Source organism: Selaginella moellendorffii, unplaced genomic scaffold (assembly GCF_000143415.4).
Source record: "Selaginella moellendorffii unplaced genomic scaffold, v1.0 SELMOscaffold_25, whole genome shotgun sequence".
In the NCBI taxonomy this organism is placed as follows: domain Eukaryota; kingdom Viridiplantae; phylum Streptophyta; class Lycopodiopsida; order Selaginellales; family Selaginellaceae; genus Selaginella; species Selaginella moellendorffii.
This window is the reverse complement of record NW_003314286.1, coordinates 1,041,506-1,068,166: the sequence shown is the minus strand read 5'-3', so window position 1 is coordinate 1,068,166 and position 26,661 is coordinate 1,041,506. Positions and strand designations below refer to the sequence as shown.

The following is a 26,661-nucleotide window of genomic DNA, read 5'->3' as shown; positions in this document are numbered from 1 at the left end:
AAGCTACAGGAGTGTACTCATAACCTTCGACAACAATATTTTGCACCAAATATCTATCCAGATGGGGATTATCTCTTGGGTACACTTGATCTATGTGAGCAGGAGTTGAGTCTTCCTGTGAATATATCAAGAAATTTAGATGGAGGAGCTATTAGATTTTTCAACTCTATCATCCGAATTTTTACCGGTGATAAAGCTCTTCAGTATAGTAAACAGGATATCGAAGAGAATTGGGCGAGACGGACTTCTGAAGTAGAAGAGGAAATAAAAGCATGCACTTTCACAACAGATTTATATTACTCATGCATACAATCGGCAGGAATGTGAAGTAACTTTTTTTTCTTAAATAAAAGCCTGGTCACGCCATATTTCTAGGACTCAAGCGAAGACTGACCGAGTAGGAGTGTTATAATCGAAATTTGTGGTCTCATGACACGTGCGCATTTTAACCTCTAGGTTCTATGGCTTTGAACAACCCAGGGCTTTTGCAGTTTTCGGGAAAGTTAGCGAGCTTAGTGTACGCTCAAATGTTTTTATGCTTCCCCTAGGTTCTTAAACTTTTGACATACATTATTGAAACGTTATGCTACTTGACATGTTCAGATCATGTCTATGGTTGCTTAAATATGCTAGAAGTTCCCACATTTCCAAGGAAGTAGGAGAAGGTGAGAATGCAATCTACAGTAATTTTTCTGCGCTTTGACTTTTCCTGCTGCAGTGCAGATGTTCGCGTTGCTACTCGTCCTCGCTGCTTCTGCTGCTTCTGCTGCTGCTGGAGCAGCATCTAAGCTTTCTAATGGCTCCAATCTCTGCTTTCCAGCAATGTTTGTGTTTGGAGATTCGTACCTGGATGTGGGCAACAAAGCCGCTCTGTATCCGCAAGTGTTTCAGCAACCCATCCCTCCAGTGATCATCAGCAACGAGCCTCCGTACGGGCAGACATTCTTTGGCCACGCAACCGGACGCTTCTCCGACGGCCGGATGATCTCAGATTTCTTGGGTGATTGTCTTGAGTTCAATTTTAACTCTGAAATTTTCCTTTTTTGCTAACCAAACTGTTTACTGTTTTCAGCTGAAGCTCTTGGATTTGAGGATTTCCCTGGTGCTTACTTTCAGCCGCTCGCTTCCAGCTTCCGGTATGGTGCGAACTTTGCTCTTGGTGGAGGAACGGCTATCGAGCATAGTTTCCACGAATCTCGCAATGTCACCACCGTAGTTCCTTACTCGCTGCTCGATGAGCTCGGCTGGTTTCTGAGATTTAAGAAGCTGGCTAGGCAGCAGAGACAACACAAGCTGGTGAGTTGGGAGGGGTAAAACTTAGAATTTGATATTTTTTCTCTTTTGTTTTCTAGGCAGTGACTGCGTTCTCCGAGGGACTCTACGTAATAGGCGAGATTGGAAGCAACGATTACACAGTCGGGCTCTTTAAGGGAGGCATGAGTCCTGAAGTACTGAACTGTACGCTGTTGCCACTTGTGAGAGGATCCATAAAGCATTTCTTTGAGGTGAAACAAAGTTTCTTTTGCTTTTAATTGTAAAAACTTAGTTCCTGGTGGACATTTTTCCACCAGGAGTTGCATGGATCCGGGGCGAGAAACTTTCTGTTCATTGGGATGCCTCCGGCAGTGGATAATCCAGCCTACAGATCGTTTGGAAGTTTTGTTAACAGGGAGAAGCTCTACAACCTGACTGCTGCGCACAATGCCATGCTGAGAAAACTGGTCAAAGATCTGAAAGCCAAATACACTGATAGCTTTCTTGCATTTGCGGATTTCGAAGGAATCCACAAAGACGTCATGAACAATCCTGGAAAACACGGTAATTAAGCTTTTCGATTGTGATGTCAATAAATTCTTGTAAAACTCGCAGGATTCACTGATACGAGTTCAGCTTGCTGTGGCGCCGAGGGGCCCTTCAACTTCAACATCAGCATTGGATGCGGGCAGCCAGGCTACACTTTGTGCACAACTCCGGCCCAGTTCGTTTTCTGGGATTTCAGCCACTACACGGAAAAGTTTGCGCAGGTTGCGACCAACGCGTTTGTGTCTGGGAAGTATTTGCATCCGCCAGATGCATTCACTCGAAAATGCGGTGGCAAGCTAAAAAATCTCATATGATTGATCTTAATATATTTGGTGTTGTTTGTCATCCCAACTAATCAATTGATCTTCAGTAGCTTGTTTTGAATTAATTAATGAATTCGAAACTAATCTCAGAAGTGAAACTTTCTGGGCCTCGAGAATGTCTACTGGTTGCTCTCGTGGCCTAATGGACAAGGCATTTGACTTCTAATCAAGGGATTGTGGGTTCGAGTCCCACCGAGAGTGCACTTTTTTTTTCTTACTTTTTCTAGCTTTGTAAAAATCAATGAAAATTAATCCTGTTTGCACGGAACGTCATAAATCATGATTTTGAAAGCAATGAAAGATGCCGCCTTCCTCAAAAAATAGAAAGAAAAACAAACAAGGGGGGCGAGAAAGAGAGGGCCACTCTTTTTCTTTTTCCTCCATCGATACTGTACGAGCTACGGGTCTAGGGTTCCTCCTCCAGCACTCGCGAGAGAGGGGGATTTTTGCGATCGCGCGCGACGGCAATGGGATCCTTCTGGAACTACGTTGTCCAGCTTCACACATTGGCCGGGTAAATCTCTCACACATTTGCTATTGGAATCTCAGTCTCTGTTTGAGCTCTGAGCTAACCGCGCGCTCTGTGTTCTTCAGGCCTCTGATGATGCTTCTATATCCTCTGTGAGTAGCAGCGCCATGATCGATCGATCGGTTTTGTTTTGTTTCTTCGTTAGATTGGAGGCTAATCCATGTTTCAGGTATGCATCCATTCAAGCCGTGGAGAGCCCCAACAAGGAAGACGATGTCCAGTGGCTCACTTACTGGGTTCTCTACTCCTTCGTTACGCTCCTCGAGCTTGCATTGGGAACCGTTCTGGCCTGGTAATCCGTGCTCGCTCGATCCTCTCCAGACATTTTCTTTTGCTTTCGATGCTGGGTTCTCAAAACCTCTCTTTGGTTTTCTCTCTCTGTGATAGGATTCCCATCTGGCCGACTCTCAAGCTCGTCGCTGCGTGCTGGCTTGTTCTTCCGCAGTTCAAGGGCGCCGCCTACGTCTACGAGCACTTCGTCAAGGACCACCCTCTGAAAAACCAGCTGATAAGCAAGCCAGCCGCAATCTCACCGTCGGCGCACAGCAAGAAGTTTGAGAGCCTCGGCGTGGACTCGAGAAACCTGGCGTCCAAGTACGTGCTCGAGAATGGAGAGGAGGCTTTCGAGAAGCTCCTTCGCGGCGTAAGTTCTTCTTCGTGCTTACTGATCAAATCTTATTCACTTGTTTTTCTCGTTTCTTTTCAGGCGCTCAAGGATGCAAAGCATAGAGGCCCAGTCTATGACTACTAGTACAAGCTGAGCTCTTGCCGGATCCATCACTGCGTAACTACAAACTTACCAGGTTCCGAAGCTATTTAACTTCTTTCAGTTCATGTTTGTCTTGCCTCTGGCAAAATAGAGATCCGAAAGTATCACGTAGTTTGCAGCATTCTCCGGATCCATTCGAAGTGCCTGCTCCGCCACGCGAGCTCCCCGGCCAGTGTCACCGTGTAACTTACACGCCCCGAGCAAAGTCTCCCACGAGATCTTGTCTGCGGGGAATGGCATGCCAGTGATCATCCGCTCGGCTTCCTCCAGCCGCCCCGCCCGTCCCAGCAGGTCGATCATGCAGCCGTAGTGCTCGCCACTGGGAGCAATCCCGTAGACCTTGTCCATGAGCGCGAAGAAGTACTTGCCTTCGTCCACCAGCCCGGCATGGCTGCAGGCGTTGAGCACGGTCGTGAAAGTCACGTCGTTCGGGAGCGTCCGCGACGACTCCACCATCTCTCTGAAGAGCTCCACGGCCTTCTCGCCGTGCCCGTTTCGTGCGTAAGCTCCGACCATGGCCGTCCAGCAGAAGACGCTCTTGTCGGAGATGCCGTCGAAGGCGAGCTTGGCTTCGTCCACTCGGCCGCACTTGGCGTACATGTTGACGGTGGCTGTGCCGAGAACAACATCCAAGCCCGAGGAGCTCCGAGTGCTGAGGATTCGACGGTGGACTCTCCGGCCTTCCGCGAGAGCTCCCAGGCACGCACAGGCTCCGAGGACCGCGGCGTGCGTCACGTCGTCGGGTCTCAAGCCTTCCAGGTCCATTTCCCTGTAGAGCCGCAGCGCGTCGTGGTTATGCCCGTGCTGGGCATAGGCCGCGAGCATGGCCGTCCAGCATATTGCATTCCTGTTTTTCCTACTGCGAAACGCGTCTCTGGCTTCCTCCAAGCTCCCTGCGCGGCTATACATGTTGACAAGCGCGCTGGCCGAGAAGTCGGACTGGATGCCACTGGAACTCAGCCGGGCATGGATCTTTCTCCCTTCTTCCAGTGCTTTGAGGTTGGAGCAGGCACCCAGTGCGTTGACAAGCGTCATCTCCTCTGCCTTGGCACCCTCTAGATCCATCCTTCTAAGCAGTTGGAGAGCTTCAAGATCGTAGCTATGGTTGGCGTATGCGGCTATCATCGACGTCCAGGAGACAACGTTGGGACGCTCGAGTTTGTCGAAGACGTTCCTGGCTTCGGTGACGCTGCCACACCGTGAGTACATGTTGAGAAGACAAGTTCCCACGATGTGATCGCTCTCCAGTCCCTGTGAGGCTACTCTCTCGTGGACACTCCGACCGTGATCCAGGTCCCCGAGAAGAGAGCAAGCGTCTAGCACCACCACGAAGGTGATAGCATTTGGAGAGACGTCCGTGAGCCTCGTCAGGTCCTCGTAAAGTTGGAGACACTGCCGGTGATACCCACGCTGGGCATAAGCGGTAAGCATCGCGTTCCAGGACACCACAGTCTTGAGCTCCATCCCGTTGAAAACCTGTACTGCCAGTTCCGGATAGCCGCATCTCCCATACATGCTGATCACTGCCGTGGCCACGAAGACGTGAGCTCTCAAATCTTCCAGCTTTGAAATCCGGTCATGGAGTGCCTTGCCAACTAGGACGAGCTCGGGATGCGAGCAGGCTCCCAACATCTCGATGAGGACGACTCTGTCAGGGCTGATCCCTTCCTGGTCCATGTTCCACAGGAGCTTGAGAGCTCTCAAGCCTTGTCCATTTTGGACGCAAGCCGATATCATGATGCTCCATGAGTAGAGGTTCTTGACGTGGATGCTGTCGAAGACGGAGCTGGCCTCACCAATGCTGCCACATTCTCCATACATCCTCACCAGCAGGTTGCACAGGAATCTGTCGTGGTTGCAGCCCGCTTCCACAATTCTGGCGTGAGTTTGTCTCCCTTTGGCCAGGTCCTGCGCTCTGGAGCATTCTTGCAACGCAGCTGCGTAGGAGTCTATCTCTGCTCTTGGGGCGAATGCATTGGCAGGATAAATTTCCGAAGCTCGGATCATGAAAATGGTATTGAGGCCTGCAAAGTTGAGGAGGAATGTTAAGAGAGAAAACCAGAATAAAGAGCAATACCAAAATAAAAACATACCTGTCTTAAGAATTCTCCTCGGTTCTTCTATCCTCGCTCTCGTAGATGCTCGCCATCATCGTGTAGGCAGCAGCGTTGTTGTCACCCAGTCTTACAGCAGACTCGAAGGCTATCTTCCCAACTTTCTCGTTCTTCCACTTCTCACAGGCTGCAAGCAAAGTTCGCCATGCTGCTACATCCGGCTCCATGGGCATACTTCTTAACAGTGCCAGTGCCTGCTCTAGCTGGTTCGATCGTCCGAGGAGATCAACCATGCAGACGTAATGCTCGTAGCCGGGGCTTAAACCAAACCGTGAGCTCATTGCCTGGAAATACTTGTTTCCTTTGTCCACCAGACCCGAGTGAGCGCACGTAGAAAGAATGCACAGAAGTGTTGCATTGTCGGGTCGAAGGCCCTCGTCTTGCGACGCAGCAAAGAGCTCAAAGACTAGGTGGCTGTCTCCCTGACGGCTGTAGCCTCCCATGAGAGCATTCCAGCTGATGACGTCTCTAGTAGCTAGGGACGATTCAAAGACCAACTGTGCAGCAAACATGCTCCCGGATTTGCCATAGGCGTCCATCAGAGAAGCCTGTAAAATTGTTTCGCTCTCGAAGCCGAGCTTGCAGATCTGCACATGAACGAACTTCCCCGCCTCCAGAGTTGAGCCACTAGCACAGGCCGCCTTGAGAGCAGCGGCACAAGTCAATACATTTGGAGCACAACTTCTATCAAATATCATACCTGTGAAGAGCTGTAGCGCCAAGTGACCGTTCCCATTCTCGGCGTAGCCAAGAATCATGGCATTCCATGAGACGACGGTGTGACAAGGCATCGCCTGGAAGACCCTGTGCGCGTCCCACAAGCTTCCCGAGCTTGCGTACATATCCACGAGCGTGTTCATGACAAAGTTGTTCGATGAAGGAAGGTCCGACTTCCAAGCTTGAGAATGAACCGCCATGCCTTTCTCCAACGATTCTACCTTTAAAAACTCGTCGCCAACTTGAGTCCAATCTTCGCCCAGCGCCAGGCAGGTGCAAGCCTTGAGAGCAGCAACAAAAGTTTGCGAGTTTGGAGCAAAGCCTTCTCTTTGCATCCGGCAAAACACCTCCAAAGCAACACTTGGCTCCCCGTTGTTAACGTATCCCAGAACCAAGGCACTCCAGGAAACCACGCTCCGGCAAGGCATCCTCTCAAACGCAGCTCTAGCATCCTCCATGCTCCCACAGTTTGCGTACATGTCTACCAGTGTGTTGGAGACGAAGATGTTTAGATCACACTTCTCTGCCATAGCTCTTGAGTGGAGAGCCATGCCTTTCTCCAGAGCTTTAGCTTTCACCATCTTTTTTTTCTCCACCTCCTGTTTTTGTTGTTCCGTCGTTTTCTTCTTTTCCATGTCGACTACCATCTCAAGTCCCTGTTCTTGCTCGGCCAAGCTGCTACAGGCCTTCAATCCCGCCACGAATGTCCGAGGATTTGGCGGGCATCGCTCAAGCAGCATTCGCGAGAAAATCTCCAAGGCCGAGTATCCATTCCCATTCTCGGCATACCCAAGGATCAGCGACGTCCAAGTCACCACGTCGTGAGCTACCATGTCGTCGAAAGCCCTGTGAGCGTCCACCATGCTCCCACACTTCGAGTACATGTAGAGCAAAGAGCTCGCCAGGAAAATATTGGATTCCAGCCCGCTGTTGCGAGCGTCGGCGTGGATTGCCCTGCCGCGCTCTAAATCCCTCTCACGGCTGCATTCCTTGAGTGAATCCACGAGCAGGCATACCTTTCTCTTAATTCTCTGGTGCTGCGCCTCATCAATCTCACGGACTGCAGCGCCGCCGCTCCGGGAATCAATCCGCCGCCAGAATTTCCCCTGGAGATCCATCTCCGGCGATCAAAGACGAAGAAACTCGCGCTCATCGCTCTCGCAAGAACCCTAAAACCGGGTCAGTGGTTTTGCTGATGTGGCAAACTTGAAACAATCTGCACCGTTCATTTTGAAAGCCCCGCCGTTGGATCTTTTCCCGCCACATCAGCCAGCGCTTCAAGCCCTACGAAGGGACGCATCAAACTTGAGCTCCTTGGACGCGCCTCTCTAGGGTTCTTCGCTGCGCGCCAATGCCACTACCGCTGTGATCCCCGCGGAGAGCGATGCAGGTGAGGGATCTTGATGCTGATTTCACATGAAAAAGCGGACTAGCAAGCTGTTCTCGCCGACCGGGAGGAAGCTCAGCGCAGTTCTCGGAGGAGGATCGACATCGCCAGCCGCCGCCGCCGCCGATAATCCGTCGTCCCCAACAGTCGCCGCATCGTCGCTCCTAGCTCCTCAGCCTTCGCCCAGTCAGGGCTCTTCTTCTCCAGCAGCAGGATCTTCTCCATCGGCATCCTACAGCATGACAGGGCCTCCCAGCAACGATCCCAAGGGCACGCTCGGCAAGCATCTCGCCCGGCGCCTGGTCGAGGTCGGGGTGAGGGACGTGTTCTCGGTCCCCGGGGATTTCAATCTCATCCTCCTCGACTATCTCATAGCCGACCCGGGGCTCAACGTGGTTGGGTGCTGCAACGAGCTCAATGCTGGCTATGCCGCGGATGGCTACGCCCGGATCAATGGCGTGGGCTGCTGCGTCGTCACCTTCACCGTTGGTGGCCTCAGCGTGATCAACGCCATCGCGGGAGCCTACAGCGAGAATCTGCCAGTGATATGTGTCGTCGGCGGCCCCAACTCCAACGATTTCGGGACCAACCGGATTCTCCACCACACCATTGGTATTCCGGATTTTAGCCAGGAGTTTCGATGCTTCCAGCAAGTGACTTGCGCACAGGTACGTACGTGTTCTTCCTGTAGTTCTTCTTAGTTGCTAAGACGTGTAACGTTTTTGTCTCTTTTTTTTTTCCAGGCTGTAGTTCAACACATTGACGATGCACACGAACTCATCGACTACGCCATCGCCACTGCTCTCAAAGAAAGCAAGCCAGTTTATATCAGCATAAGTTGTAACCTTCCAGCCATTCCACACGCGTCCTTCAACAGGGAGCCTGTTCCCTACGCACTACACAAGAGGTGCTTTTTACTTTCATTGCGAGCTGTTGACACGTTTGATGTTTTGCTTGTCTAGCATTTGGCTGCTTCCTTGTTTTCTGATGCTTTTGTGAACTCCGACAAGGTTGCATTTCTTGCTTGTGGATGTTTTAGTTCTTGTGATATTTTTTATTGCAAAAAAAGCTCGAGTTCTTTTTTACTGAGAGAGCTACATTTTACAGGCAAAGCAATCCCGCGAGTTTGGAGGCAGCTATAGAGGCAACGGCCGAGGTTCTAAACGCAGCAGTTAAGCCAGTTCTTGTCGGAGGTCCTAAGCTGCGAGTAGCCAAAGCCGGAGCAGCATTTGAGGAGCTTGCGAATGCCTCCGGCTACGCGTTGGCTTCGATGCCTTCCGCCAAAGGCCAGGTCTCAGAGACCCACGAGCATTACATTGGAACTTACTGGGGGGCCGTCAGCACTCCTTTCTGCTTGGAAATCGTGGAGTCGGCCGACTGCTACTTGTTCGCGGGACCAATCTTCAATGACTACAGCTCAGTCGGGTATTCGCTTCTCTTCAAAAAGGAAAAGGCCGTGATTGTGCAGCCGGACCGGGTCACAATTGCAAACGGTGTCGCGTTTGGCTGCTGCCTGATGAAGGACTTCCTTGAAGGCCTGGCAAAGAAAGTAAAGAGGAACACAACGGCTTTTGACAACTTCAAGCGGATCTACATTCCTGGGGGGATCGTTCCGAAAGCCATTCCTGGCGAACCACTCAGAGTTAACGTGCTCTTCAAGCACATCCAGGCAAACAACCAACCATCCTCTTTTAAAAACATCACCAACAAGGAGCTTATAAGTAAGGCTGGTTTGTTCGATCCTCTGTCTGACCGTTGTAGTCTTGGTTCCAGGACATGCTCAACGAGAACACAGCCGTGATTGCCGAGACCGGAGACTCGTGGTTTAACTGCCAGAAATTGAAGCTTCCACAGGGATGCGGGTAAGTGAAACTTCGAGAATGTTTTAGCTTTCTCGTAGAGCACTAACTGCTGGCATCACACAGCTACGAGTTTCAAATGCAATATGGATCGATAGGCTGGTCAGTGGGTGCGACTTTGGGATACGCGCAAGCTGTTCCCAACAAGCGTGTCATTGCGTGCATTGGTGATGGAAGTTTCCAGGTAAGAAAAGAGTGCGCTTTGTTCGTCTTTTGAAGAGAGCAAAAAATACTATTGTGTGGCTTTCTACACAGGTGACAGCGCAGGACGTTTCAACCATGATCAGGCAAGAGCAAAAGAGCATCATCTTCCTCATTAACAACGGAGGATACACCATCGAAGTCGAAATCCACGACGGGCCGTACAACGTGATCAAGAACTGGGACTACACCGGCCTGGTAGACGCCATCCACAATGGCGAAGGAAAATCCTGGACGTGCAAGGTAATCACAGAGGTTTCTTTATATTTATTTCTCGTCTCACGATTGTGTCGGTCAGGTGAAAACCGAAGAGGATCTCCTGGAAGCAATCAAGCAGGCCACCGGCGACAAGAAAGACTGCTTTTGCTTCATCGAATGCATTTGTCACAAGGACGACACGAGCAGAGAGCTCCTCGAGTGGGGATCCCGAGTGTCCGCAGCAAATGGAAGGGCACCAAATCCACAATAAGCTTCACGAGGTTGGAATGCGAATGAAATTTTTCTCAAGTGTTTACGCTCACAAGCGAAAGAGCAAATTTCTTTGTTTTTGAACCAAACAGATGCAGATGATACTTGGGTGCTCCAGTTATGTAAAATCCGGCTTTGATCCAATGGGAGATACAAAACTTTTATAAGCAACAAGGAAAGACTCTAAGGAAACCTGAAGCATACGTTAAGACAATGTACACCCACAGCCAAAGCTAGACTTTTCCTTCTCAATATCTCTCTTGGGATTCTTGCTTCGGAGATGGAAGTGGTTTCTTCTCGTTCTTCTGTGCCTGCAAGAAAGGAACATCACAAACAAAAAAAAAGCTTTAGATCCTCGAAAGAAGAAAAAAATGAAAACTCACAGCCTCGGCAAGTAGCTTGTCCAGCGCGTCCAATCCATTCTCGTGAATAAATCTCTCCACCGATGACCTCGTCTGGGGATCCAAGACATCGCCGACCTTCTCCTTGATCGCACCACTGTTGTTAACCACGTACTTGCGGACGAGCTGGTTGTAGACAAAGCTCGCGCCTTTAAACTGTGGAAGAACAAGCCAGCAGAGGAGCGCGAGCTTCACAGGGTACCACAAAGGAAACCTGACCACAAAAAAAAAAAAATCTAAGAGACCGGGAAGAAAAAAAAAGAGGGACTTTACCAGGCCAGCGCTGGTGCAGCGGCAATCTCAAGCAGCGTCATCAAAGAATACAAGATCCAGTATGTTAGCCACTGCTCGTCGTCTTCCTTGAGTGGACTCTCGATCGCCTTGACAGACGCGAGCCTGGAGAGAGACTCAGCCACGAATCGAGAGAGAAAAAAAAGAAAGAGCGCTTACATCGGGTAGAGAACAGAGATGACCGGCCTGGATGGAAGAAATTGGGGAAAACAAGCCAAAAGGAGTGAGGTTTCCGCCCGGATTGAATCGATTGCGAGAGAGCTTACCCAGCGAAGGCGTGCAGCCTGGTGATCACAGCCCAGATAGCGCCCATGATTCCCTATCGATCAATTTTAGTCGCGGAAAAACCCCAAAGCCTCACAACGCACCGCAAATAAAAGCAGAGAAATGTGCTGCGATGACACGGCCTATAAACAGCGTGACATCTGGCCGCATACGTGGCCGGCTGATACTGGCGCCGACCAATTTCTAGGGTTCTTGGGAGATTCTAGGGCTTTTATCGTTTTAGGGTACTCAGAGGAAGGAGAAGTCGTTTGTTTTGCGCCATTCATAGTGTTACCCACTGATCACGGCGTGCCCATCCAGAGCGATTCTCATCATCGTACCAATCGAGATTCCCCGACAAATTTCGAGCTGTCGTTGCCATCCGACACAGGCTTGGGGTAAAATCGATCCAATGCCTGCTATAACAGCAACAATTCTCTCTCCAAGGGGCGACTAAGGCGCGGCGAAAATCAAGAGCTCGCCGCCCTACTCTCTAGCCCCTTGATCACGATCACACTGGCCATCAGGGTGTGTAACAACAGAAAACAGCGTCACAGAAAACCAATCTCCGCCATTTCGAAAGAATCATCATCATCGGCCACAAGAAATAGAAAGCGCGGCCAATCGCCAAGAAGAATCTAGGAAACACGGTAACTGGGAGTGCTCAGGAATCGCACGCAGCCAAATTTGTTCCCGGGGACTATCGCTACAGCCACAGCGCCGTGGCGGAGGCGATAGAGAATCTAAAGAGCCCTAGCCGCCCAGTACAATGTAGCAAGAACCCTAATACATCAACACAGGACTTTATTCCCACCAGGTAAAAATCTTAGCCGTCCCGTGAATAACAGCCAATCTCGGCCGTCCGTTCGCGGCTTACTACAATCTGGCCTTGCGACTCGGGAGAAACTCTTGCTTGAGAATGGGCCGGATGTACTCTTCGTAGCCATCCGTGACCACCGTTTTGTTGAGTGGCTCCTCCCACGCATCTTTGTAGAGGTTTGGATACACATCTCCGTCGTAGCGACCAAGGATTGATCCCAGGTAGTGGTCAGTATGACCAAACGCGTCGACTAGAGCCACGGCGTTTGGTCGCACCTGGACGAACACAGAAGGATGGTGAAGATGGCTTCCAAAAAGGATCGAGTTTGTGGCGTTACCTCCGTGTATAAGTTCTGGAGCTGCTGTTTTGCCAGCGCTACTTGCGTTGGAGTCAAGCATCCCGTGGAGAGAAAGTCTCCAGCTCGGGACACGAGTAGGAAGAGGCCGTAAACTTCGCAGAGGATATCGAGCTGACGTTGGACGCCACGGCCAGGGACTCCTCGCTGCAATCTCTCCACGAATCTGGGCGCGAGGAAAATAAGCTGTAGCAAAGCAGAAAAAATGGAAGGAGCGACTTACTTTGAGAGAACCATGAGCTCGCAATGAGCGCGAGCTGCTTCGATCAGTTCAATGGAATGCTGCTCAAATCCTGTGAAGCAGAACCATGAACATATACTATTTTAGTAAAACAACTTTCCTTACCTGCTTCGTTTCCAGCTTTTTGAACAAGTTGAGCAGCAACTAAAGCCAAGCGAGCTGCCCTGGCTTCGAAGGCGTAGAGAAGGTTTGAGTGGTCAAGCCAGTCCGTTCCTATAAAGTTCCAAGCAACTTTAGCAAAAGAAAACACCGAGGGAAGAAATTGCATACCTTGAGAAACCCGAGATCCCTGCTTAGTCAGGACGGGTAAATTTCCCAAGTAAGAAGCTGTTCCAACGGGCTTGACTCCACCTCCAAGTTGGGACAATGTTTTTAATAGAAACCTTGCAACCTGTCTCAAAACTTAGATACGCAACATGAAGACACTGTAAGAAGATTTACCTGAAGAAGAAGAACGACATTGTCTCCCTCGTAGGTGCACGCAGGAACATATGCAGCATACAATTCTGGAAGACCACTGGAGCAGAGGTATCCATGCCCACCACACAACTTCCTGCATTCCTCAATTCCGTCCTGCAGAAGAACAAACAGTGACCTTAGAGAATGCCAAAAGCTACGTTTTTTCAGACTTACTGCAGCAACTGACGTAGTGAGGGACTTCAGTCCTGATGTACACGCGTGCACTTCTGGCAAGGTTGAAAAATCGTAGCTTTCCAATCTATTCATGACGTCCGAATAAAGCCATTTCAGCCACTGCCCGACAATACGATAAGCATAAGTTGTTGCTAGCAACGGGAAGAGCCTATGTTGTTGAGTTTTATAGTCAATAACCTGTTGCGACAGAGTAAAATCCAAATCAAAATATGGAAAGAACTTGCCTGCGTCTCAGGATCATTTCCTTGACCACCGAACTGTCGACGAACACAGCTGTATCTTACAGCTATCGTTACAGCGCGAGAAAGATATACAGACGCATCAGACACTATGCTCTGTCTAACATAAACCATTGCTCCGTAAGCGAGCTGCTTTGGGACATCCGAGGAGATATACTTTCCCTCTTTCGTAACTTTAGCAAGTCTGAAAGAAAATAAACATTAGAAAAGTCGAAGAACACATTCTAACATATCTTACTTCATTAGCATGTTATTTCGAGGTATGCGAACTTGATCAAAACGCAAAAGCCCATTGTCCATGGTGTTGTAACCAGCATTTCCAAACTTTACACCAATATCAGCAACAGTAACTCCAGGCAAAGGCTTATGATCATCCAAACTTCTAATCTGGACAATGAAGGCTGGAAACACGACGTTAAGCACTTAAGAGAAACCAAAACAAACTATACCGTGTATCCCGTAGTCGTGATTGTCGGTGATCAGTCGAGCATACACTAGAGCGTGTGTAGAGGCTTTGCCTAGACCACCAGGCCACCACTGAAAACAGCTTTATTAGAAAATGCTCGTCGCAAAGATTTGTTTACCTTTGTAGAAGTCAGGTTTGGGCTGTTCATCACAAACTCGTCGGTCGCAGGATCAAAAGTGGCAGTAGTTTCAAGGCCTTGGACATTAGATCCATGACCAAGCTCCGTCTGTGCGTAGCAACCGATCACAGCCATTTTGTAGGCAAGAGGAAGCCAGTATTTTTGCTGCTCGTCGGTTGCCTGACCTTTGATGGCTGGAACAAACATTCCCTACAAATAAAACTTATAAGCTCCATTCCGAAGATACCAGTTACGTGCTCACCCAATGCAAATCTGTAAAAGTCGGCTCGTCCACAAGAGATCTCAGCTTAAACGCTTCCTCCTCTGCTCAATGCAATCGAGAAGTGAGAAAAAATTTTTTGGAGAAGGTACCTGTTAGTTTCAGTTGCTGGATCAGCTTCCAGCCATGGGAAGCTTTACGGAGACTGTTTTTGTAGAGTTCTTCTCGACTTAGCCTCGTTCGATTTGCTTTGCTGAACACCTGAGAAAGGAAATGAACAAATAAAAATTGCTGGTACGAACACCAGAGGCGAACGATTTCGCTTACCGGGTCCCTGGCGACAATAGCAGCAACACGCTGCGCCACGTCCAATTCGTGCTCTCCGCCCGCCAGTAGCACCCTCATTGGCTGCAAATCGAACTGCGCCTTTTGCCGCTCGCCCGACAGGTGATCGATGCGCCCAGCTTCCTCCATCTCCATCTGAAATTTCGTGACAACGCGATCGAATCTAAGCTGCTGCGTACCTTGCAGCGTCAGAACCCTAATAGCGAACGCACCCAAGGCTCGTTAAAAACGTGGCGGTCGAAGAGCGCGTAAACGTTTTTATTTTTTGGTCGCGATTCCGTGAGCCCAAATAGAAACTCGGCAATAAAAGGAGTGTGTCAGCGTTATCGCAATTTCAAATAATCAAGGGATATGCTCAATTAGTGTAAGCATATTCGTGAGATTCCTTGATTCCTTTCCAAGAACCCTAAATTCTTCCAATGGCGCTAGCGATGGCGAGGATTGCTCACGGCGGCGCCGCTGCGATTGTGCTGGCTGCGAATCGACCGGGCATGATAGGTCTGCTGCGAATGCGCGGATTGGGATCGAGCAGCTGCCTGGGTGGCGGCAGCAGCAGGGGATTTTTGCGCTCGGCATTTCAAAAGCCCCGATCGCGGGACAGGGCGGGCGAGGCGGCGTGGCGGAGGTTTTGCGTCAGAGCGGCGGATGTCTCCGGCCCCGGATCTGTAGATTCCTTGATCGCTGGGATGCAATCCAAGGTGGGCGATTCGATTGAGTGTGATTAGATTCTCTTACTTTTTCTATGGTCAGATTCAAGAGCAGCTAAACGCACAAGAGGTGACCGTCAAGGACGCGTATGGAGATGGGCGACATGTCAGGTACTGTTCTTCCCTCTTTCTTTTTTTCCTTTTGGAAGTTCGTAGACGCATTTTCTTCTCCTTTTCTCTGTTGCTTGGGGAATCTCCATCATCTTCTTCTGGAATTCCATTCCTCCATGTCTTTGGTCGTTGATACTTCGATTGAAATCATCACTTTGGATTGCATCCCATCCCACAGTGACAAATTCTTTCTTTCTTTTTCTTTCTTTCCACAGCATCGAGGTTGTGGCCGAAGTTTTCGAGGGCCAATCCCAAGTAAACAGGCAAAGAATGGTGTACAAGGCCATCTGGGAAGAGCTCCAGAACGCCGTCCACGCCGTGGACCAGCTCAAGACCAAAACTCCAGCCGAGGCCAAGAGCTAGAATTTAAAAAACAAAACTTTAGGGGTTTATTAAAAAGCCCTAAAAACAGAGTTTTAGGGTTTATGGGGTCACAGCACGAGGGGGACGCGCCAGAGGATGGAATTCGCGGCCTCACGCTCCTCAAGCAAGGCGCCGAAGCGGTATCTCCATTCTTCAGCTGCAATGGCGGCATAATCTCTCATTCTCCGTGGTTTTTGGCCCGCCAGCGCGTGTTTGAGACCACATTTATGGGGCGGAGAGCTGTCGTCAAGGAGAGGTTCTGCAAGAAGTACAGGCATCCATCGCTGGACACCAAGCTCTCGCAGAAGCGTCTCTACGGGGTGAGTTTACTAGATTGCTTTTGTTCTGGTCATATCTTTAAACGCGCGCTCTATCATTCTTCGTTTGTTCGTAAAGGAAGCCAGATGCATGACAAAGGCGAGGAAGCTGGGCGTGCGGACGCCGGCATTATTTGCCGTGGATGCCGTGACGCGCTCCATAACTTTCGAGTTTGTGACTGGCTCTTCAGTCAAAGATATACTTTTACAATCCGGCTTTCCCACTCCTGGTATGATCCTCATGTTTGTCCTTTTGCTAGCTGAGGATTTGGTCTCGCAGGTGGCGAGCTGGAGAGAATTGCTGCACAGATTGGTGTCTCCATTGCGCGAATCCACGACGGTGGATTGATACACGGTGATCTTACGACGTCCAACATGTTGATACATTCGGGAGAACTGGTCTGGTTCTTTTTCTTTTTCTCTTCAAAAATCTTGTTGCTCGTACTGATGCGGTAATGGTCTTGGTGATATATTAGGTGATGATTGATTTCGGCCTGAGTTATACGTCGACGTTCCCAGAGGATAAAGCCGTGGATTTGTACGTGTTGGAGCGGGCCTTTCTTTCGTTGCACTCCACCAACGGGGACATGGTAAGCCAGGGCCGATAGTAATTCCTTTTTGACTGGGAACCCGGACACAAAATCGTTGAGTACTCATGATTTTCCATCTTCACTTCCAGATGGGGCTCGTCCTTGCTGCATATAAGAAGGCCTCAAGGTTTTGGAGCAGCACTTTAAATAAACTAGCACAAGGTACCCGTTTGAACTTCCGTGACCATCCGGCGTTAAGTTGTTTCTGCCTGTTGCAGTGCAAATGAGGGGACGAAAGCGCGCAATGCTTGGATGATGAATCCAACTTGGCTTGACAAAATCACAGCGTCACGGGCAAAGCCATCCATATGCAGCTCTTAATCTAACTAACAGCAGGACTGTGCTATCATTTCCCACGGAATTGAAATGAAAAGAGCAAAAGAAGAGAAAGGCTCATGACTTTGCAATTCAATCACGCAAACTACGCACACACAGACACACACGCTCGAATGATCATGCATGCTCACGAGCAGTCAAAGGAAAGAGCTGTGTGTGTATCATGAGCCTGTTATGAATGACGATGAATGAAGCGAGGAAGCGTAAGTATGAGCTACCTACAAGACACTCACGCATAAACCATGGCTGGATTGGTAGCTTCTTAGGCAGATTCGGGACGCGTACGTAGCTGCGAAAACCAATCTGCAAATCATATCATATCGTTCGTGAGTACCCGAGTTGGTTGTGGATCCGAGAAAGCAAAAGGAAGAACATACGTACGAGGAAGTTCGTCGCTCGTCGGGACAAGTGTCCATCGACAATCATGGTTTGTCCGAATGGTGCCAATGATTTGAATCGCCCTCCAACTCGTACGCGAGAAATCTTCTTCCTTTCTGTAAATGGTATCCTTCCCTTTCACAGCCGCATTCACTGCTTAGTTGCGCGCTTTGCTCGCTCGTTTCTTTCGCTTCTCAGCGACATCTCCTTCCTTCCGCTAAATTTAAATGTTTGTTTTTCCTCATCCCCGGCTCACCCCTCCGTCGCTGTCTGCGCTGTTGAATCCCACAAACGGGGTTCACCGGACAGCTGTTGGCAATAACTCTGAGAGCCCGGCATTGATTGCAAGAACTTAAAAAGCTTACCTCTTTACACATCTCCCTCTCTTTCTCTCACTCTCTTTCGGAGCTGCTCTTTCCATCTCGCTCCGCTCGCGATTGAGGCTTACAATCCCTGCGCGTATGAACCTTGGAGACGTACTCAAAATAACTTGACAGCAACCGGCCTTTCCACTGTTGGCGAGTGGACGTCCCTGTTGCACATCAAAACACCGGCAGCAGCGCGATTAAGGAGCGCGCATCCTTGCCCAATCAAGAAAACTTTGCAGCTTCTTAACGGAGCCAGCCTTCACAAGCAACACCACCAATCAAAGGAACCAACTCACTCATCAACCATGCAAAGAAGGCAATTAAAGTCAAAACGAGATCTCTGACGTACGACAGCAACCCCGTAACAGTCCCCAGCTCTCTCACAGCAAACGTCAACGACATGCAACAGAATCATCCACACACACACACACACACACCACTGCAAGTCTGCAAGTGTAGCTACTAAGAGAAATGCAAGACTAGGAGGAAGGAGAAAAGTAGGCTCTCTCACCTCACCCGGAGGCTGGCTGTGTGTTTCCTCCTCGCAGCAGCGCTGATGTTTATGACGAGCATCCGTTACAGTGGGGACCACGAATCGCTCCTGTATGTCCTGCACTAGATGGAATACCGTGGTCCAGATTTGTTATGGCAATAGCTAGCATATCAAACCTGGAATTAGGAAAAACGATGATCTTGAGAGATGATCTTGAGACGGTGACATTAAGTATGGTGCACTCGTCGTTGTCGACGCGCTCGTTTCCTTCACAGTGCAAGAGTTTGCTAGCGAGCGAGCGAGGCAAGTCGTCTATCGCTGCATTTACGAGACGAAATTGATGCAAGGTAACTTCCGTCCGTTACCTTTGGGGAGCCCGTTTTGACACGAAAACGGAGTCGCTCGAGAGCCGCCGCTGCCCCGCTGCTGAGAGTTTTCAATGTCAACAAAGACAAAGCTCGAGTTTGCATCATGGTTTTCAAAGTTCTCAAGACAAACCTCGGGTTTGTTAAGTAAACCTCCTGGCTGTATGGCCGGCCTGCTGCAGTTTGCGATGTCCCTCCAGACGCGTACAGGCATGTACCTCGCACATACTAGATAGTTTTTAGTCCTGCAACTTGGTTTAGACGAGGAAGAATGATCAATCACTCACTATATAGCAGTGCAACTTTTCTCAGTACTTTGCACAATCGCGAATGAAAGCCAGCGCATTTTTCTTGTAACGTCCGAGCTAATCACACCTGTACATGGTACCACAGCCACACCAAACGAAACTCTACGCTTCAAGTCGATCTTAATACCTCTTGATGGATGGTTTTGCGAACAATTTGCGTGATTCTGCAGCCGCGGGACCAGTTAATAAATGGACAAGTGCAATGTTGGCAGCAGCAATTGGAGAGAGCATGTCGCTCAACCTCAAAGCACAAGGTACGGCTTCATGTGCCCTTGGCAGCCTGTTTCAAGGGGGATGTGTGTTGCATCCACCGCCACCGATGGTCACAAACAGCTGACAATGTAAACAATATCGCCACCATACCTTTTTACGGAAGTTGCTGTCCGCATTCCAATGCACGCCTGTCAATGCTCTGTGCTCTTTATCCTGGCAATAAGCTTCCACCATATATCAGCCACCACACCGCTAGCAGCATTACATACCTTCACTCGCTCTCGTTTCTTTTTCTTGTTTATCTTCTAAACTTTGTTGTGTCCCTCGTAAGTGTTGTTTCGCCCTTGGCTTCACACTGCACTGCAAATTGTTTTACCTCAAATGGCTGATCACGCCCAGTCTGAAACGGCCAACACTTTATAGCTTCTTCCTTCCTTTCTTCCTTGCAAACGCTTTCCTTGTTGTAAGTGTGATCAAGAAAGTCTTGAAGGTTTATGAGAAATACCTGTCCCTTCCCATCTTCCCCGCGGCCGCTAGCTCCAGACTCCGCTTTGTCCCCAAGCGCTGTTCAATGATTTCAGACTTGGGCTGCTCGGCTCACTGAGCAGTCGTCCTCTTGTCATGTACTTCTCTGGCTTCCCTTCTGTTTTCCGCCTATAGTTCCCCCTATATATTTATCCCTCCTGCACTTTCACGTTAGCGAGACAAGTTCGTTAGCTCGACAAGTGCGAAGAGCGAGAAGGAGATCTCAGGAGAAGGCTGCACACTTGCTGCCAAAGATGCAGCGGTTTTAGCGATGGAATGAGCGATGCGGGCCACACAGGGAAAAGGCACGAGCACCATGCCTTTCTGTACGGGACGATGTTGGCAAGTGCTAAGGTGAAAGAGAAAGAAAGAGAGAAGAGACGAAAGCAAATGTGGGGACAGCAGGGCTAAGAAGAAGCCGAGCTCGAAAAGGAGTGACTGGCTTGCTATAAGGCTCGGCTGGCGGGCTGGCTGGCTGGTTGGCTGGCTGGGTTAAGAGGGAGAAGGGGGACCAAGAGAGTCAGGCGCTTTGTTACCTTCATCCACCGCAAATAATGCTCTCGCCACTGGCCGATGAACAGGTCCCATATGAAGCTTGTTCCTGTTCCCGCTCCTCTTTGTGAAGTGTTTGTCGCAAATCTGTAGATGCTCCCTCTCGAGTGGTTTGGACTTTTATCAGCACAAAGGACCGCCTCCATTCTGATCCTCACTGTGCCTGCCGCCTCCATGATCCACATATGTATATAAATCCCAGACTGAGCGTAAAGCCTGCCTTCCCCTGTGCCTGTCTTTAGTTGCATCACAGCGATGTTCTGTTGTCATTTACTGTAGCCCCACTTCTACTTCCGCTTCCCGGTTGATGATTTTTGTTTCTTGCTTCTGCTGCCCATCCTTTTTTTTCTTCTAACTTTGCCCGTTCTGTTTCCTGCTCTGCATTGACATTCCGATATCGCCTCTAGCTTCCACTCAGCTGCGCATGTATAAATGGCGCTTCGTCCCACCTTTTGCTCCTGTTTGGAGCGAGGATGTCTGGCCATTTTGAGATAAATGAGCCGCAGCGGCTAATCATTGTCTTTAGCTGCCCGCAAAGTTCCATCCTGTGAAAGCAGTTGGCCGGTCCGGTTACCAATCCCTGTGAGTTCCGCATACTATTTGAGAGAGCTCATTCACCCACCATCCACTGTGTGTGCAGCCATCTTCTCTTATAAGGTTGCACCTCTTTCTCCTTCCTGGAGAACTTCCACAAACCATGGCGGCGGCGGCTTTCGTTTCCTCCTCCTCGTCTTCGCTCTTCCTCCTGCTCTTGAGCTTCTGCCTCGTAGTCTTGTCTCGGTCGCAGCAGATGAACGCTCAGGAGGAGCCGGTCACAGATCCAGTCGAAGCAGCGGCCGTCTTCCAAGTCTTGCAGGGAATCAACTACGAGATTGATTGGAAGGGGATGTTCCCAGGCGATCCCTGCACCGGAGGCCCCCACGGCATAGCCTGCGACATCGACTCCAACAACGTCTACCACGTCGTGGAGCTCAACCTCGGCTGGGTGTCCGACTACGTCAACAATCCTCCATGCAGCTTCAACGCCTCCATCCACCCCGCAATTTTCAGATTCAAGCACCTCAAGAAGCTCTTCTTCTACAAGTGCTTCGTCCACTCGCCTGTGTCCATACCCCCGGAGATAATCCAGCTCAAGGACACGCTCCAGCACCTCACTTTCCAGAACAATCCTTCTCTCGTAGGCACCATCCCCGTGGAACTGGGAAATCTCACCAGCTTGGAGAGGCTCGTCCTCGCGGAGAACAGTCTGGAAGGAGCGATCCCAGCGGAGGTAGGCAACTTGCAAACTCTGAGGCAGCTGGTTCTTAGTCACAATCGTCTCGCTGGTCGCGTCCCTCGAACCATTGGCGGCCTGACGAGTCTCGTCATACTCGACTTGAGTGAGAACAAGCTTACCGGAGAGATCCCGTCTCAGCTGTATTCGCTTGCGGAGCTCCAGAAGATGGACTTGAGTCACAACCGGCTACAGGGTCCAATTGCTGAAGATATCTGCAACCTCCAGGCTCTCCAGTTCCTCGACTTGAGCTATAACAATCTCAGCGGCCGTCTTCCGGACAAGTTGGGACAGCTCGCCAGCCTCCAGTATCTGTTTCTCGGAAGCAATCTCATCGGTGCGGAGCTTCCGAACATCTGGGACAGTCTCGGGAACTTAATCGCAGTCGGTCTCTCCAATTCACGCTACGCTGGACCAATACCAGCGTCTATCGGTGCGTTGCAGAAGCTCAATTCCCTGTCTCTCGACGGCAACCAGTTCTCCGGACGGATCCCTTCCAACATCGGCACGCTGCCGAACCTCTACCACATGAATCTCAGCGCAAACTCCTTGTTCGGCCCGGTTCCATTCACTTCGAGTTTAGTCGGAAGGCTTGGACGCAATCTCATCGTCAGGAATAACACAGGACTGTGCTACGAGCACTCGATGGTGAGTGACGTCCCGGATGCCTTGGGATTAGCACCTTGCAGTTCACTTTCGTCCTCGACACGGGGTGGATCTCCAGCCGGTTTGCCTGCTAGCAGCAGTGTAGCGAGCTTCTCGTCGGCAGTCTTTCATGTTTTCGCGATCTTGCTCCTACAAATGCAGAGGCTGTGAGGAAATATAAAAATTCACTCCACATATTGCGCGAGTACCTTGCCGACTGCACAAGTTTGGATTCTGCTGTACAGACTATAGGCTCTTGGAGATGAGTTATTATTTTTTTTGTTTTTTTTTCCTGCAAAAGTTGCGAACGTGATTTCCAATGGCATCGCTCAAACTAGTGTTCTGACTAATGACCGTGATTAATAAGACACCTATTTAAGCTAAGGTCCAAAATTCTTACTGCGCTGTCGTACACCTTGCAAAAGATCTTCGCAGATCACATCCCGCTCACATGCCAAGAAAATTCGACAAAGACATGTTAAAGCTTGCCAAACACATGCAATGTGATAAGAATAAAAATACTAAATACCGCGCGGCAGCGAACAAAAGTTGCTTTTGTTGATTCATTTGACATTGCAGCCGCGGCAGCCAGGGTACAAGGTACTTTTACACACAACGGGGGAACTAAGTCTTTCATATATCCTGAAAGAGAAAAGGAAAAATCTACACAATGTTGCAAGGATGTGAACACTTGCCTGGATTTAGAGATGTGTCTGCTCCAATCCTGTCAAAAAGAACAATAAAAAAGCCAAGAAATTGATCAATCTCAAGCCTTGTATGGAGTTCAGTTTACCCGACGCTTCTTCAGGAGTCTCCATCCTGATTTGCTCAATAACGTGCTCCTGATATTTCACTTCATCCCACACAGCTTTGTAGACCATCTTCTGGCGATCTATCTTCGATTTTCCCTGGAACACCGATGCAACGACGCTGATGCTGTCAGAAAGAAAAGAACGAACAGGAAAATGTAAACAACAAGATTCCACGGGAAATTAACGAAATCCGCACCTCAGATACTCTCCATCGCCATACGCATCCTTGACCACAACATTGTCTGCTCCAAGCTTTTCCCGGATCTGAAGACACAAGCACCGCCGAGAAAACTCACAAAATGCCAGAGATATGATCGATCGAGGGCAATGCAGCACCTTGCACTCCATCACCGAGGCGACCGGATGCCGCAATCGCTTAGGCGGCAAGGGAGAGCACCGCACAGAGCTGGGGCTCCAAGACGCCATCGCCATTGATACAAGTAAGCCAAAACCCTAGTAGGTAAATTCTGCTTTGAAAATTCACTTCACTTATTTTAAAATGAAAAAAGTAATGATTTTTTAAAGATATAGAATATATAAGAGATAAGACAAAAAAAAAAACATGTAACAAAGAAAAAATATATCAATTTACTTATTTTGATCGTCATATATTTTCAAATTTAGTGCATATCCCCAATTGTAAATACTATTGAGAGCTTTTGTTTTATTATTATTACTAAGAGGTTATATATTTCCTTGAGAGTGTAAATTTTTCTATTGATTTTCCTGTTTTAAATGTTAAATATGGTTAAACAGTGTGAATCTTTTATTTATCTCATGTTAACTAAAAAATTTTATCATAGTAAATCCTTTGTTCTCCAAGTTTTGAACATATTTCTTTCTTTTTTCCTTATTTTTATTTTGACAATTATTTAAAAATTCCTCTTCTAATGCTCCTTTATCTTTTTTCTTGCTTTCTCCTTTTTACTTTTGACATTTCAAACTTATTTTTTTTCGAAGGAGAGGATAAAGGGGACAAATAGGAGTTCAACCTCAACAATGCAATGAAGACAAGCAAATATGGTAGTGCAATAAAGATAGATGACATGGATTGTGGAGTGAGGATGAGCATAATGAGTCCAAATGAAACATTTTACCTTAACATAATAAGGCTAAATGAATGCAATAATTGAGTGAGGCTGAATATAAATGGTAAATAACTCTAAATGAAGTTAATGCTTCAAAACTTTTTTTCCCTTAAAGAGGGGATATAGAGGATATAAAGAACAAATTGAGTGAGTTTGATCTCTTATGTATAGTGTTAGGTAAGAACAAAAGTTATAAGTCTAAATTAATATGTGTCTTGGATGTTAACTGATGAAAAGATGTAGAGGTATGTTCTATTTATAGTCATGAGTCCAAATTAATAGTGGTTTCAAAAGATTAACAATATGCATATTTAAACATAGGATGTATGTTGTCAAAGTTCTTTACTTTGCTTCAAAGTTATAGCTTCAAGGTTGGTTTGAGCATTTGGTAGTTGTATGTGGAATTGCAACTAGTTCATTAGGATTTTTGTAGCACATGTGATCATAGGATAAAATTAAGATTTACTATCACCGTGGATCTTTGGAACCTTGGGGATAAATAAGGATAAAAAAGCCACTAAGAGCTTTTTCATCAAATAATTACCCATTTTTTAATTGGATTAAGGAGAGAAAGATAGAGTGTGCTATATATGGTATCGGAGTAAATAGCATAAGTTTAATTCCCATTAATTAATGGCTACTTAAAAAATATAATATACCTTTAAGCAAGATATATTTTTACCTCTAAATTTAAAATTATACGTAGTATTAGGCATCTATATACGTTTATATAATGGAAGGATTAGTAGTGCGGATTGGAGGTGTTAGTTCACTTTGGCTCAGTAAAGTTCAATGAGGACATTGACATCTTTGAAGGGGAGTAAGGTTTATAATCCTTAACTAGAAACAATCTTTAATAACATCATTAACAACTACAGCAAAAAAAATTAAACTGCATAAGTTGGTGAATCATATCAAAATAATATAACTAAAATCAAAAACTCAATAAAATAAAAAATAGAAGCTTTAGAATAAGACTTTCCATCACTAAAGACTTAAAATTACACCAATAATTTTAAATCATATACAACCATCAGAAACATAATTTTAAACTAAAAGTAAGGAAATAGCTTTTATCAACTCAAAACACTGTATGACAACATAATCATTTATTTTATTTTCACTAGCAAAAAACTAAAAGTGCCAATAAACATCTCTAAAAATTTAACTTGATCATTAAAATTAATCAGTAACAAGATAATAAAAAACTTTATTCTTATTCACTTTCAAAAGCAAAGCACTCAAATGGTGCTACAACCTTGACAAAAAACTCAATTTCAGTGACAAAATAAAAAGATTCAAAGAAAAATACTAATATAAAATAACTATAGTTAAACATTTTAAACACCTTAAAAGTATCCAAAAAGGCTAAAGAAGGCATTAATAATTATATATAAATATTCATATACTATGTAAAGCACTATAAAGATTTATTAATCAAGTAACATAATTATATATGGTATGTATAAAGTTTAAAGAAGTTCTATCAACAAATGGTCATAATGTTAAGTGTTAATAACAACTTGAAAATTAATATCATTGTTGACGAAATTTCTAAGAAGAATAATAATCTAGATAAACAACTTAAAAAATTCTTGAGAAAATAAATACTTAAATAAAAACAATTCATTTCAAATCAAATTAACAAAACAAGATTTAGAAGATTTAAAATAAGACTTACCACTAGAAACTATATATTATAAAGGATATAGTATTGATAATTTCCAATCATATCCACTATTATCATAAAAGTAAATATAAATTGAAGCTAAAGAAATAGCTCTCATCAACCTAACAACACTTTATGGTAATATGATCACTTATGCAATCTTCATTAGTAGCAAAATGAAAGATACTGAAAGATATCTTTAATAATTCAATTTAATCATCAAAGTTAATCAATAATAAGCTAATGAAAAGTTTTTATTCCCTTTCACTTTTAAATGCAAAGCATTCAAATAGTACTAGAACCTTAATGAAAAACTTAAATTCATAAACATAATAAAAAGATTTTTAAAAAATAATAACCTAGTAGAACTATATCTAAGCATTTCAAACATCTCAAGCATGTCAAATAAAAAAGTAAAAAAAAGTATTGAATATTACATATGAAAATTCAAATACTATGGAAAGTGTTCCAAAGACTTTCTAACTGAGTAAAGTAAATAGGGTTTGAAGATGATTTATGAGTAAATGTTTGTATTGACAATTTTAAAGCTAACATAATTGTCAATAAAATTTATAAAAAGATTAATAATCTTGAGAAGAAACTTCTAAAATTCTCAAAAACTGAATCATTAAGAAATAAAAACTTATCTAATAATGAGGAAGAATACAATTTTGAAGTCAAGAAAAAAAAAGAAAAAAAAAGATCTCACTAAGATACTTAAGAAATTCATAATCAATAAAAAACATTAACATGTTATAGTATATAAAATACAAGAACAAAGGAGATATTGTAATAAACTATAAATTACAAATTCATAAATGCTAAATTTACGAATGAGAAGGATATACTATGAATATTTGTTAGTACTAAAGAGTAATTAAAGTCACATGAGTCTAGAATGCATATCAAACTTCTCCACCAAATTAAAGATAATACATTATGATACGGGAAGCTAATCTTATCG

General features: G+C 46.7%; 13 protein-coding genes and 1 non-coding gene across 16 annotated transcripts; 7 read left to right on the top strand and 7 right to left on the bottom strand.

Moving 5' to 3' along the window:
* Positions 1-677: 677 nt before the first annotated feature.
* Positions 678-2,117, top strand: LOC9637366 (GDSL esterase/lipase At3g48460). The gene is made up of 5 exons (XM_024679756.1): positions 678-1,000; positions 1,073-1,296; positions 1,353-1,505; positions 1,572-1,818; positions 1,870-2,117. Exons 1-5 carry the CDS (start codon positions 724-726, stop codon positions 2,115-2,117), a joined length of 1,149 nt encoding a protein of 382 aa, XP_024535524.1. The 5' UTR covers positions 678-723.
* A 137-nt stretch (positions 2,118-2,254) lies between these two features.
* On the top strand, positions 2,255-2,327 carry TRNAR-UCU. The gene has a single exon. It is a non-coding gene; the product is annotated as a tRNA-Arg (tRNA).
* A 156-nt stretch (positions 2,328-2,483) lies between these two features.
* LOC112347875 (HVA22-like protein e) lies at positions 2,484-3,545 on the top strand. The gene is made up of 5 exons (XM_024679431.1): positions 2,484-2,640; positions 2,721-2,747; positions 2,825-2,947; positions 3,043-3,298; positions 3,362-3,545. Exons 1-5 carry the CDS (start codon positions 2,594-2,596, stop codon positions 3,404-3,406), a joined length of 498 nt encoding a protein of 165 aa, XP_024535199.1. The 5' UTR covers positions 2,484-2,593; the 3' UTR covers positions 3,407-3,545.
* On the bottom strand, positions 3,444-6,245 carry LOC112347874 (putative pentatricopeptide repeat-containing protein At1g69350, mitochondrial). The gene is made up of 2 exons (XM_024679430.1): positions 5,518-6,245; positions 3,444-5,448 (listed from the first exon to the last, which is right to left on the bottom strand). The coding sequence occupies exon 2, from the start codon at positions 5,429-5,431 to the stop codon at positions 3,482-3,484; it is 1,950 nt and encodes a 649-aa protein (XP_024535198.1). The 5' UTR covers positions 5,432-5,448; positions 5,518-6,245; the 3' UTR covers positions 3,444-3,481.
* On the bottom strand, positions 5,523-6,077 carry LOC112347959 (pentatricopeptide repeat-containing protein At4g02750-like). Its single transcript, XM_024679755.1, has one exon. It carries the CDS (start codon positions 6,075-6,077, stop codon positions 5,523-5,525), a length of 555 nt encoding a protein of 184 aa, XP_024535523.1.
* Positions 6,117-7,373, bottom strand: LOC112347957 (pentatricopeptide repeat-containing protein At2g33680-like). The gene is made up of 2 exons (XM_024679754.1): positions 6,239-7,373; positions 6,117-6,179 (listed from the first exon to the last, which is right to left on the bottom strand). Exons 1-2 carry the CDS (start codon positions 7,371-7,373, stop codon positions 6,166-6,168), a joined length of 1,149 nt encoding a protein of 382 aa, XP_024535522.1. The 3' UTR covers positions 6,117-6,165.
* Positions 7,374-7,671: 298 nt separating this feature from the next.
* Positions 7,672-10,184, top strand: LOC9636724 (pyruvate decarboxylase 2). Its single transcript, XM_024679753.1, has 7 exons — positions 7,672-8,310; positions 8,386-8,549; positions 8,750-9,311; positions 9,416-9,504; positions 9,568-9,685; positions 9,757-9,945; positions 10,001-10,184. The coding sequence occupies exons 1-7, from the start codon at positions 7,672-7,674 to the stop codon at positions 10,169-10,171; spliced, it is 1,932 nt and encodes a 643-aa protein (XP_024535521.1). The 3' UTR covers positions 10,172-10,184.
* Positions 10,185-10,288: 104 nt separating this feature from the next.
* On the bottom strand, positions 10,289-11,402 carry LOC9636723 (HVA22-like protein e). Of its 2 annotated transcripts, XM_024679432.1 has the most exons (6): positions 11,231-11,402; positions 11,129-11,181; positions 11,022-11,048; positions 10,845-10,967; positions 10,554-10,785; positions 10,289-10,481 (listed from the first exon to the last, which is right to left on the bottom strand). In XM_024679432.1, the coding sequence occupies exons 2-6, from the start codon at positions 11,173-11,175 to the stop codon at positions 10,419-10,421; spliced, it is 492 nt and encodes a 163-aa protein (XP_024535200.1). In that variant the 5' UTR covers positions 11,176-11,181; positions 11,231-11,402; the 3' UTR covers positions 10,289-10,418. The 2 variants fall into 2 exon arrangements, with proteins under 2 accessions (XP_024535200.1, XP_002974595.2); XM_002974549.2 differs by having other exon boundaries at positions 11,129-11,402.
* A 110-nt stretch (positions 11,403-11,512) lies between these two features.
* On the bottom strand, positions 11,513-14,863 carry LOC9637365 (peroxisomal acyl-coenzyme A oxidase 1). The gene is made up of 15 exons (XM_002974548.2): positions 14,764-14,863; positions 14,567-14,719; positions 14,392-14,500; positions 14,282-14,343; positions 14,020-14,229; positions 13,885-13,972; positions 13,674-13,836; positions 13,421-13,619; positions 13,176-13,373; positions 12,984-13,115; positions 12,813-12,933; positions 12,648-12,755; positions 12,525-12,594; positions 12,284-12,467; positions 11,513-12,221 (listed from the first exon to the last, which is right to left on the bottom strand). Exons 2-15 carry the CDS (start codon positions 14,717-14,719, stop codon positions 12,003-12,005), a joined length of 2,016 nt encoding a protein of 671 aa, XP_002974594.2. The 5' UTR covers positions 14,764-14,863; the 3' UTR covers positions 11,513-12,002.
* A 122-nt stretch (positions 14,864-14,985) lies between these two features.
* Positions 14,986-15,949, top strand: LOC9637364 (protein BOLA4, chloroplastic/mitochondrial). The gene is made up of 3 exons (XM_002974751.2): positions 14,986-15,282; positions 15,335-15,402; positions 15,618-15,949. The coding sequence occupies exons 1-3, from the start codon at positions 15,004-15,006 to the stop codon at positions 15,763-15,765; spliced, it is 495 nt and encodes a 164-aa protein (XP_002974797.2). The 5' UTR covers positions 14,986-15,003; the 3' UTR covers positions 15,766-15,949.
* LOC9636722 (EKC/KEOPS complex subunit bud32) lies at positions 15,808-17,084 on the top strand. Its single transcript, XM_024679531.1, has 7 exons — positions 15,808-15,905; positions 15,972-16,085; positions 16,162-16,312; positions 16,363-16,481; positions 16,559-16,672; positions 16,762-16,834; positions 16,891-17,084. Exons 1-7 carry the CDS (start codon positions 15,828-15,830, stop codon positions 16,926-16,928), a joined length of 687 nt encoding a protein of 228 aa, XP_024535299.1. The 5' UTR covers positions 15,808-15,827; the 3' UTR covers positions 16,929-17,084.
* LOC9637363 lies at positions 17,053-18,927 on the bottom strand. Of its 2 annotated transcripts, none has more exons than XR_002992895.1 (5): positions 18,424-18,624; positions 18,266-18,364; positions 17,752-17,918; positions 17,390-17,695; positions 17,053-17,311 (listed from the first exon to the last, which is right to left on the bottom strand). XR_002992895.1 is itself a non-coding variant. In XM_024679533.1 (5 exons), exons 2-5 carry the CDS (start codon positions 18,824-18,826, stop codon positions 18,331-18,333), a joined length of 318 nt encoding a protein of 105 aa, XP_024535301.1. In that variant the 5' UTR covers positions 18,827-18,840; positions 18,900-18,927; the 3' UTR covers positions 18,249-18,330. The 2 variants fall into 2 exon arrangements, 1 of the variants encoding a protein (XP_024535301.1); XM_024679533.1 differs by lacking the exons at positions 17,053-17,311; positions 17,390-17,695; positions 17,752-17,918 and adding exons at positions 18,746-18,840; positions 18,900-18,927 and having other exon boundaries at positions 18,249-18,364; positions 18,424-18,565; positions 18,613-18,673.
* A 2,073-nt stretch (positions 18,928-21,000) lies between these two features.
* On the top strand, positions 21,001-22,299 carry LOC9636721 (protein TOO MANY MOUTHS). Its single transcript, XM_002974749.2, has one exon. The coding sequence runs from the start codon at positions 21,001-21,003 to the stop codon at positions 22,297-22,299; it is 1,299 nt and encodes a 432-aa protein (XP_002974795.2).
* A 111-nt stretch (positions 22,300-22,410) lies between these two features.
* On the bottom strand, positions 22,411-23,379 carry LOC9637362 (protein BOLA4, chloroplastic/mitochondrial). Its single transcript, XM_002974546.2, has 5 exons — positions 23,277-23,379; positions 23,137-23,204; positions 22,922-23,064; positions 22,824-22,852; positions 22,411-22,770 (listed from the first exon to the last, which is right to left on the bottom strand). The coding sequence occupies exons 1-4, from the start codon at positions 23,370-23,372 to the stop codon at positions 22,830-22,832; spliced, it is 330 nt and encodes a 109-aa protein (XP_002974592.2). The 5' UTR covers positions 23,373-23,379; the 3' UTR covers positions 22,411-22,770; positions 22,824-22,829.
* Positions 23,380-26,661: the final 3,282 nt, after the last annotated feature.

Bases quoted from the DNA above. Each gene is read 5' to 3' on its own strand.
- LOC9637365 (XM_002974548.2), bottom strand. From the start codon at position 14,719: ATGGAGATGGAGGAAGCTGGGCGCATCGATCACCTGTCGGGCGAGCGG. The intron at 14,230-14,281 runs GTGAGCACGTAA...TTTTATTTGTAG, and splicing joins CTTTTACAGATTTGCATTGG to GGAATGTTTGTTCCAGCCAT. The intron at 12,595-12,647 runs GTAAGGAAAGTT...TCTGCTTCACAG, and splicing joins AAAAGCTGGAAACGAAGCAG to GATTTGAGCAGCATTCCATT.
- LOC9637362 (XM_002974546.2), bottom strand. From the start codon at position 23,372: ATGGCGATGGCGTCTTGGAGCCCCAGCTCTGTGCGGTGCTCTCCCTTG. The intron at 23,205-23,276 runs GTGCTGCATTGC...TTGTGTCTTCAG, and splicing joins CCTCGGTGATGGAGTGCAAG to ATCCGGGAAAAGCTTGGAGC. The intron at 23,065-23,136 runs GTGCGGATTTCG...TCTTTCTGACAG, and splicing joins GGCGATGGAGAGTATCTGAG to CATCAGCGTCGTTGCATCGG.
- LOC112347875 (XM_024679431.1), top strand. From the start codon at position 2,594: ATGGGATCCTTCTGGAACTACGTTGTCCAGCTTCACACATTGGCCGG. The intron at 2,748-2,824 runs GTGAGTAGCAGC...TCCATGTTTCAG, and splicing joins ATGATGCTTCTATATCCTCT to GTATGCATCCATTCAAGCCG. The intron at 3,299-3,361 runs GTAAGTTCTTCT...GTTTCTTTTCAG, and splicing joins TCGAGAAGCTCCTTCGCGGC to GCGCTCAAGGATGCAAAGCA.
- LOC9636723 (XM_002974549.2), bottom strand. From the start codon at position 11,175: ATGGGCGCTATCTGGGCTGTGATCACCAGGCTGCACGCCTTCGCTGG. The intron at 10,968-11,021 runs GTAAGCGCTCTT...GTCTCTCTCCAG, and splicing joins ATCTCTGTTCTCTACCCGAT to GCTCGCGTCTGTCAAGGCGA. The intron at 10,786-10,844 runs GTAAAGTCCCTC...TTTTGTGGTCAG, and splicing joins GCTGCACCAGCGCTGGCCTG to GTTTCCTTTGTGGTACCCTG.
- LOC9637364 (XM_002974751.2), top strand. From the start codon at position 15,004: ATGGCGCTAGCGATGGCGAGGATTGCTCACGGCGGCGCCGCTGCGATT. The intron at 15,283-15,334 runs GTGGGCGATTCG...TTCTATGGTCAG, and splicing joins TCGCTGGGATGCAATCCAAG to ATTCAAGAGCAGCTAAACGC. The intron at 15,403-15,617 runs GTACTGTTCTTC...TTCTTTCCACAG, and splicing joins GGAGATGGGCGACATGTCAG to CATCGAGGTTGTGGCCGAAG.
- LOC112347959 (XM_024679755.1), bottom strand. From the start codon at position 6,077: ATGGACGCCTATGGCAAATCCGGGAGCATGTTTGCTGCACAGTTGGTC.
- LOC9636722 (XM_024679531.1), top strand. From the start codon at position 15,828: ATGGGGTCACAGCACGAGGGGGACGCGCCAGAGGATGGAATTCGCGGC. The intron at 15,906-15,971 runs GTATCTCCATTC...TTGGCCCGCCAG, and splicing joins TCAAGCAAGGCGCCGAAGCG to CGCGTGTTTGAGACCACATT. The intron at 16,313-16,362 runs GTATGATCCTCA...TTGGTCTCGCAG, and splicing joins ATCCGGCTTTCCCACTCCTG to GTGGCGAGCTGGAGAGAATT.
- LOC112347957 (XM_024679754.1), bottom strand. From the start codon at position 7,373: ATGGATCTCCAGGGGAAATTCTGGCGGCGGATTGATTCCCGGAGCGGC.
- LOC112347874 (XM_024679430.1), bottom strand. From the start codon at position 5,431: ATGATCCGAGCTTCGGAAATTTATCCTGCCAATGCATTCGCCCCAAGA.
- LOC9636724 (XM_024679753.1), top strand. From the start codon at position 7,672: ATGAAAAAGCGGACTAGCAAGCTGTTCTCGCCGACCGGGAGGAAGCTC. The intron at 8,550-8,749 runs GTGCTTTTTACT...TACATTTTACAG, and splicing joins CCCTACGCACTACACAAGAG to GCAAAGCAATCCCGCGAGTT. The intron at 9,686-9,756 runs GTAAGAAAAGAG...CTTTCTACACAG, and splicing joins TTGGTGATGGAAGTTTCCAG to GTGACAGCGCAGGACGTTTC.
- LOC9637363 (XM_024679533.1), bottom strand. From the start codon at position 18,826: ATGCCTGTACGCGTCTGGAGGGACATCGCAAACTGCAGCAGGCCGGCC. The intron at 18,566-18,612 runs GTAACGGACGGA...TCGTAAATGCAG, and splicing joins TCAAAACGGGCTCCCCAAAG to CGATAGACGACTTGCCTCGC. The intron at 18,365-18,423 runs GTTTGATATGCT...CATCTAGTGCAG, and splicing joins ATCGTTTTTCCTAATTCCAG to GACATACAGGAGCGATTCGT.
- LOC9636721 (XM_002974749.2), top strand. From the start codon at position 21,001: ATGAACGCTCAGGAGGAGCCGGTCACAGATCCAGTCGAAGCAGCGGCC.
- LOC9637366 (XM_024679756.1), top strand. From the start codon at position 724: ATGTTCGCGTTGCTACTCGTCCTCGCTGCTTCTGCTGCTTCTGCTGCT. The intron at 1,506-1,571 runs GTGAAACAAAGT...TTTTTCCACCAG, and splicing joins CCATAAAGCATTTCTTTGAG to GAGTTGCATGGATCCGGGGC. The intron at 1,819-1,869 runs GTAATTAAGCTT...TAAAACTCGCAG, and splicing joins GAACAATCCTGGAAAACACG to GATTCACTGATACGAGTTCA.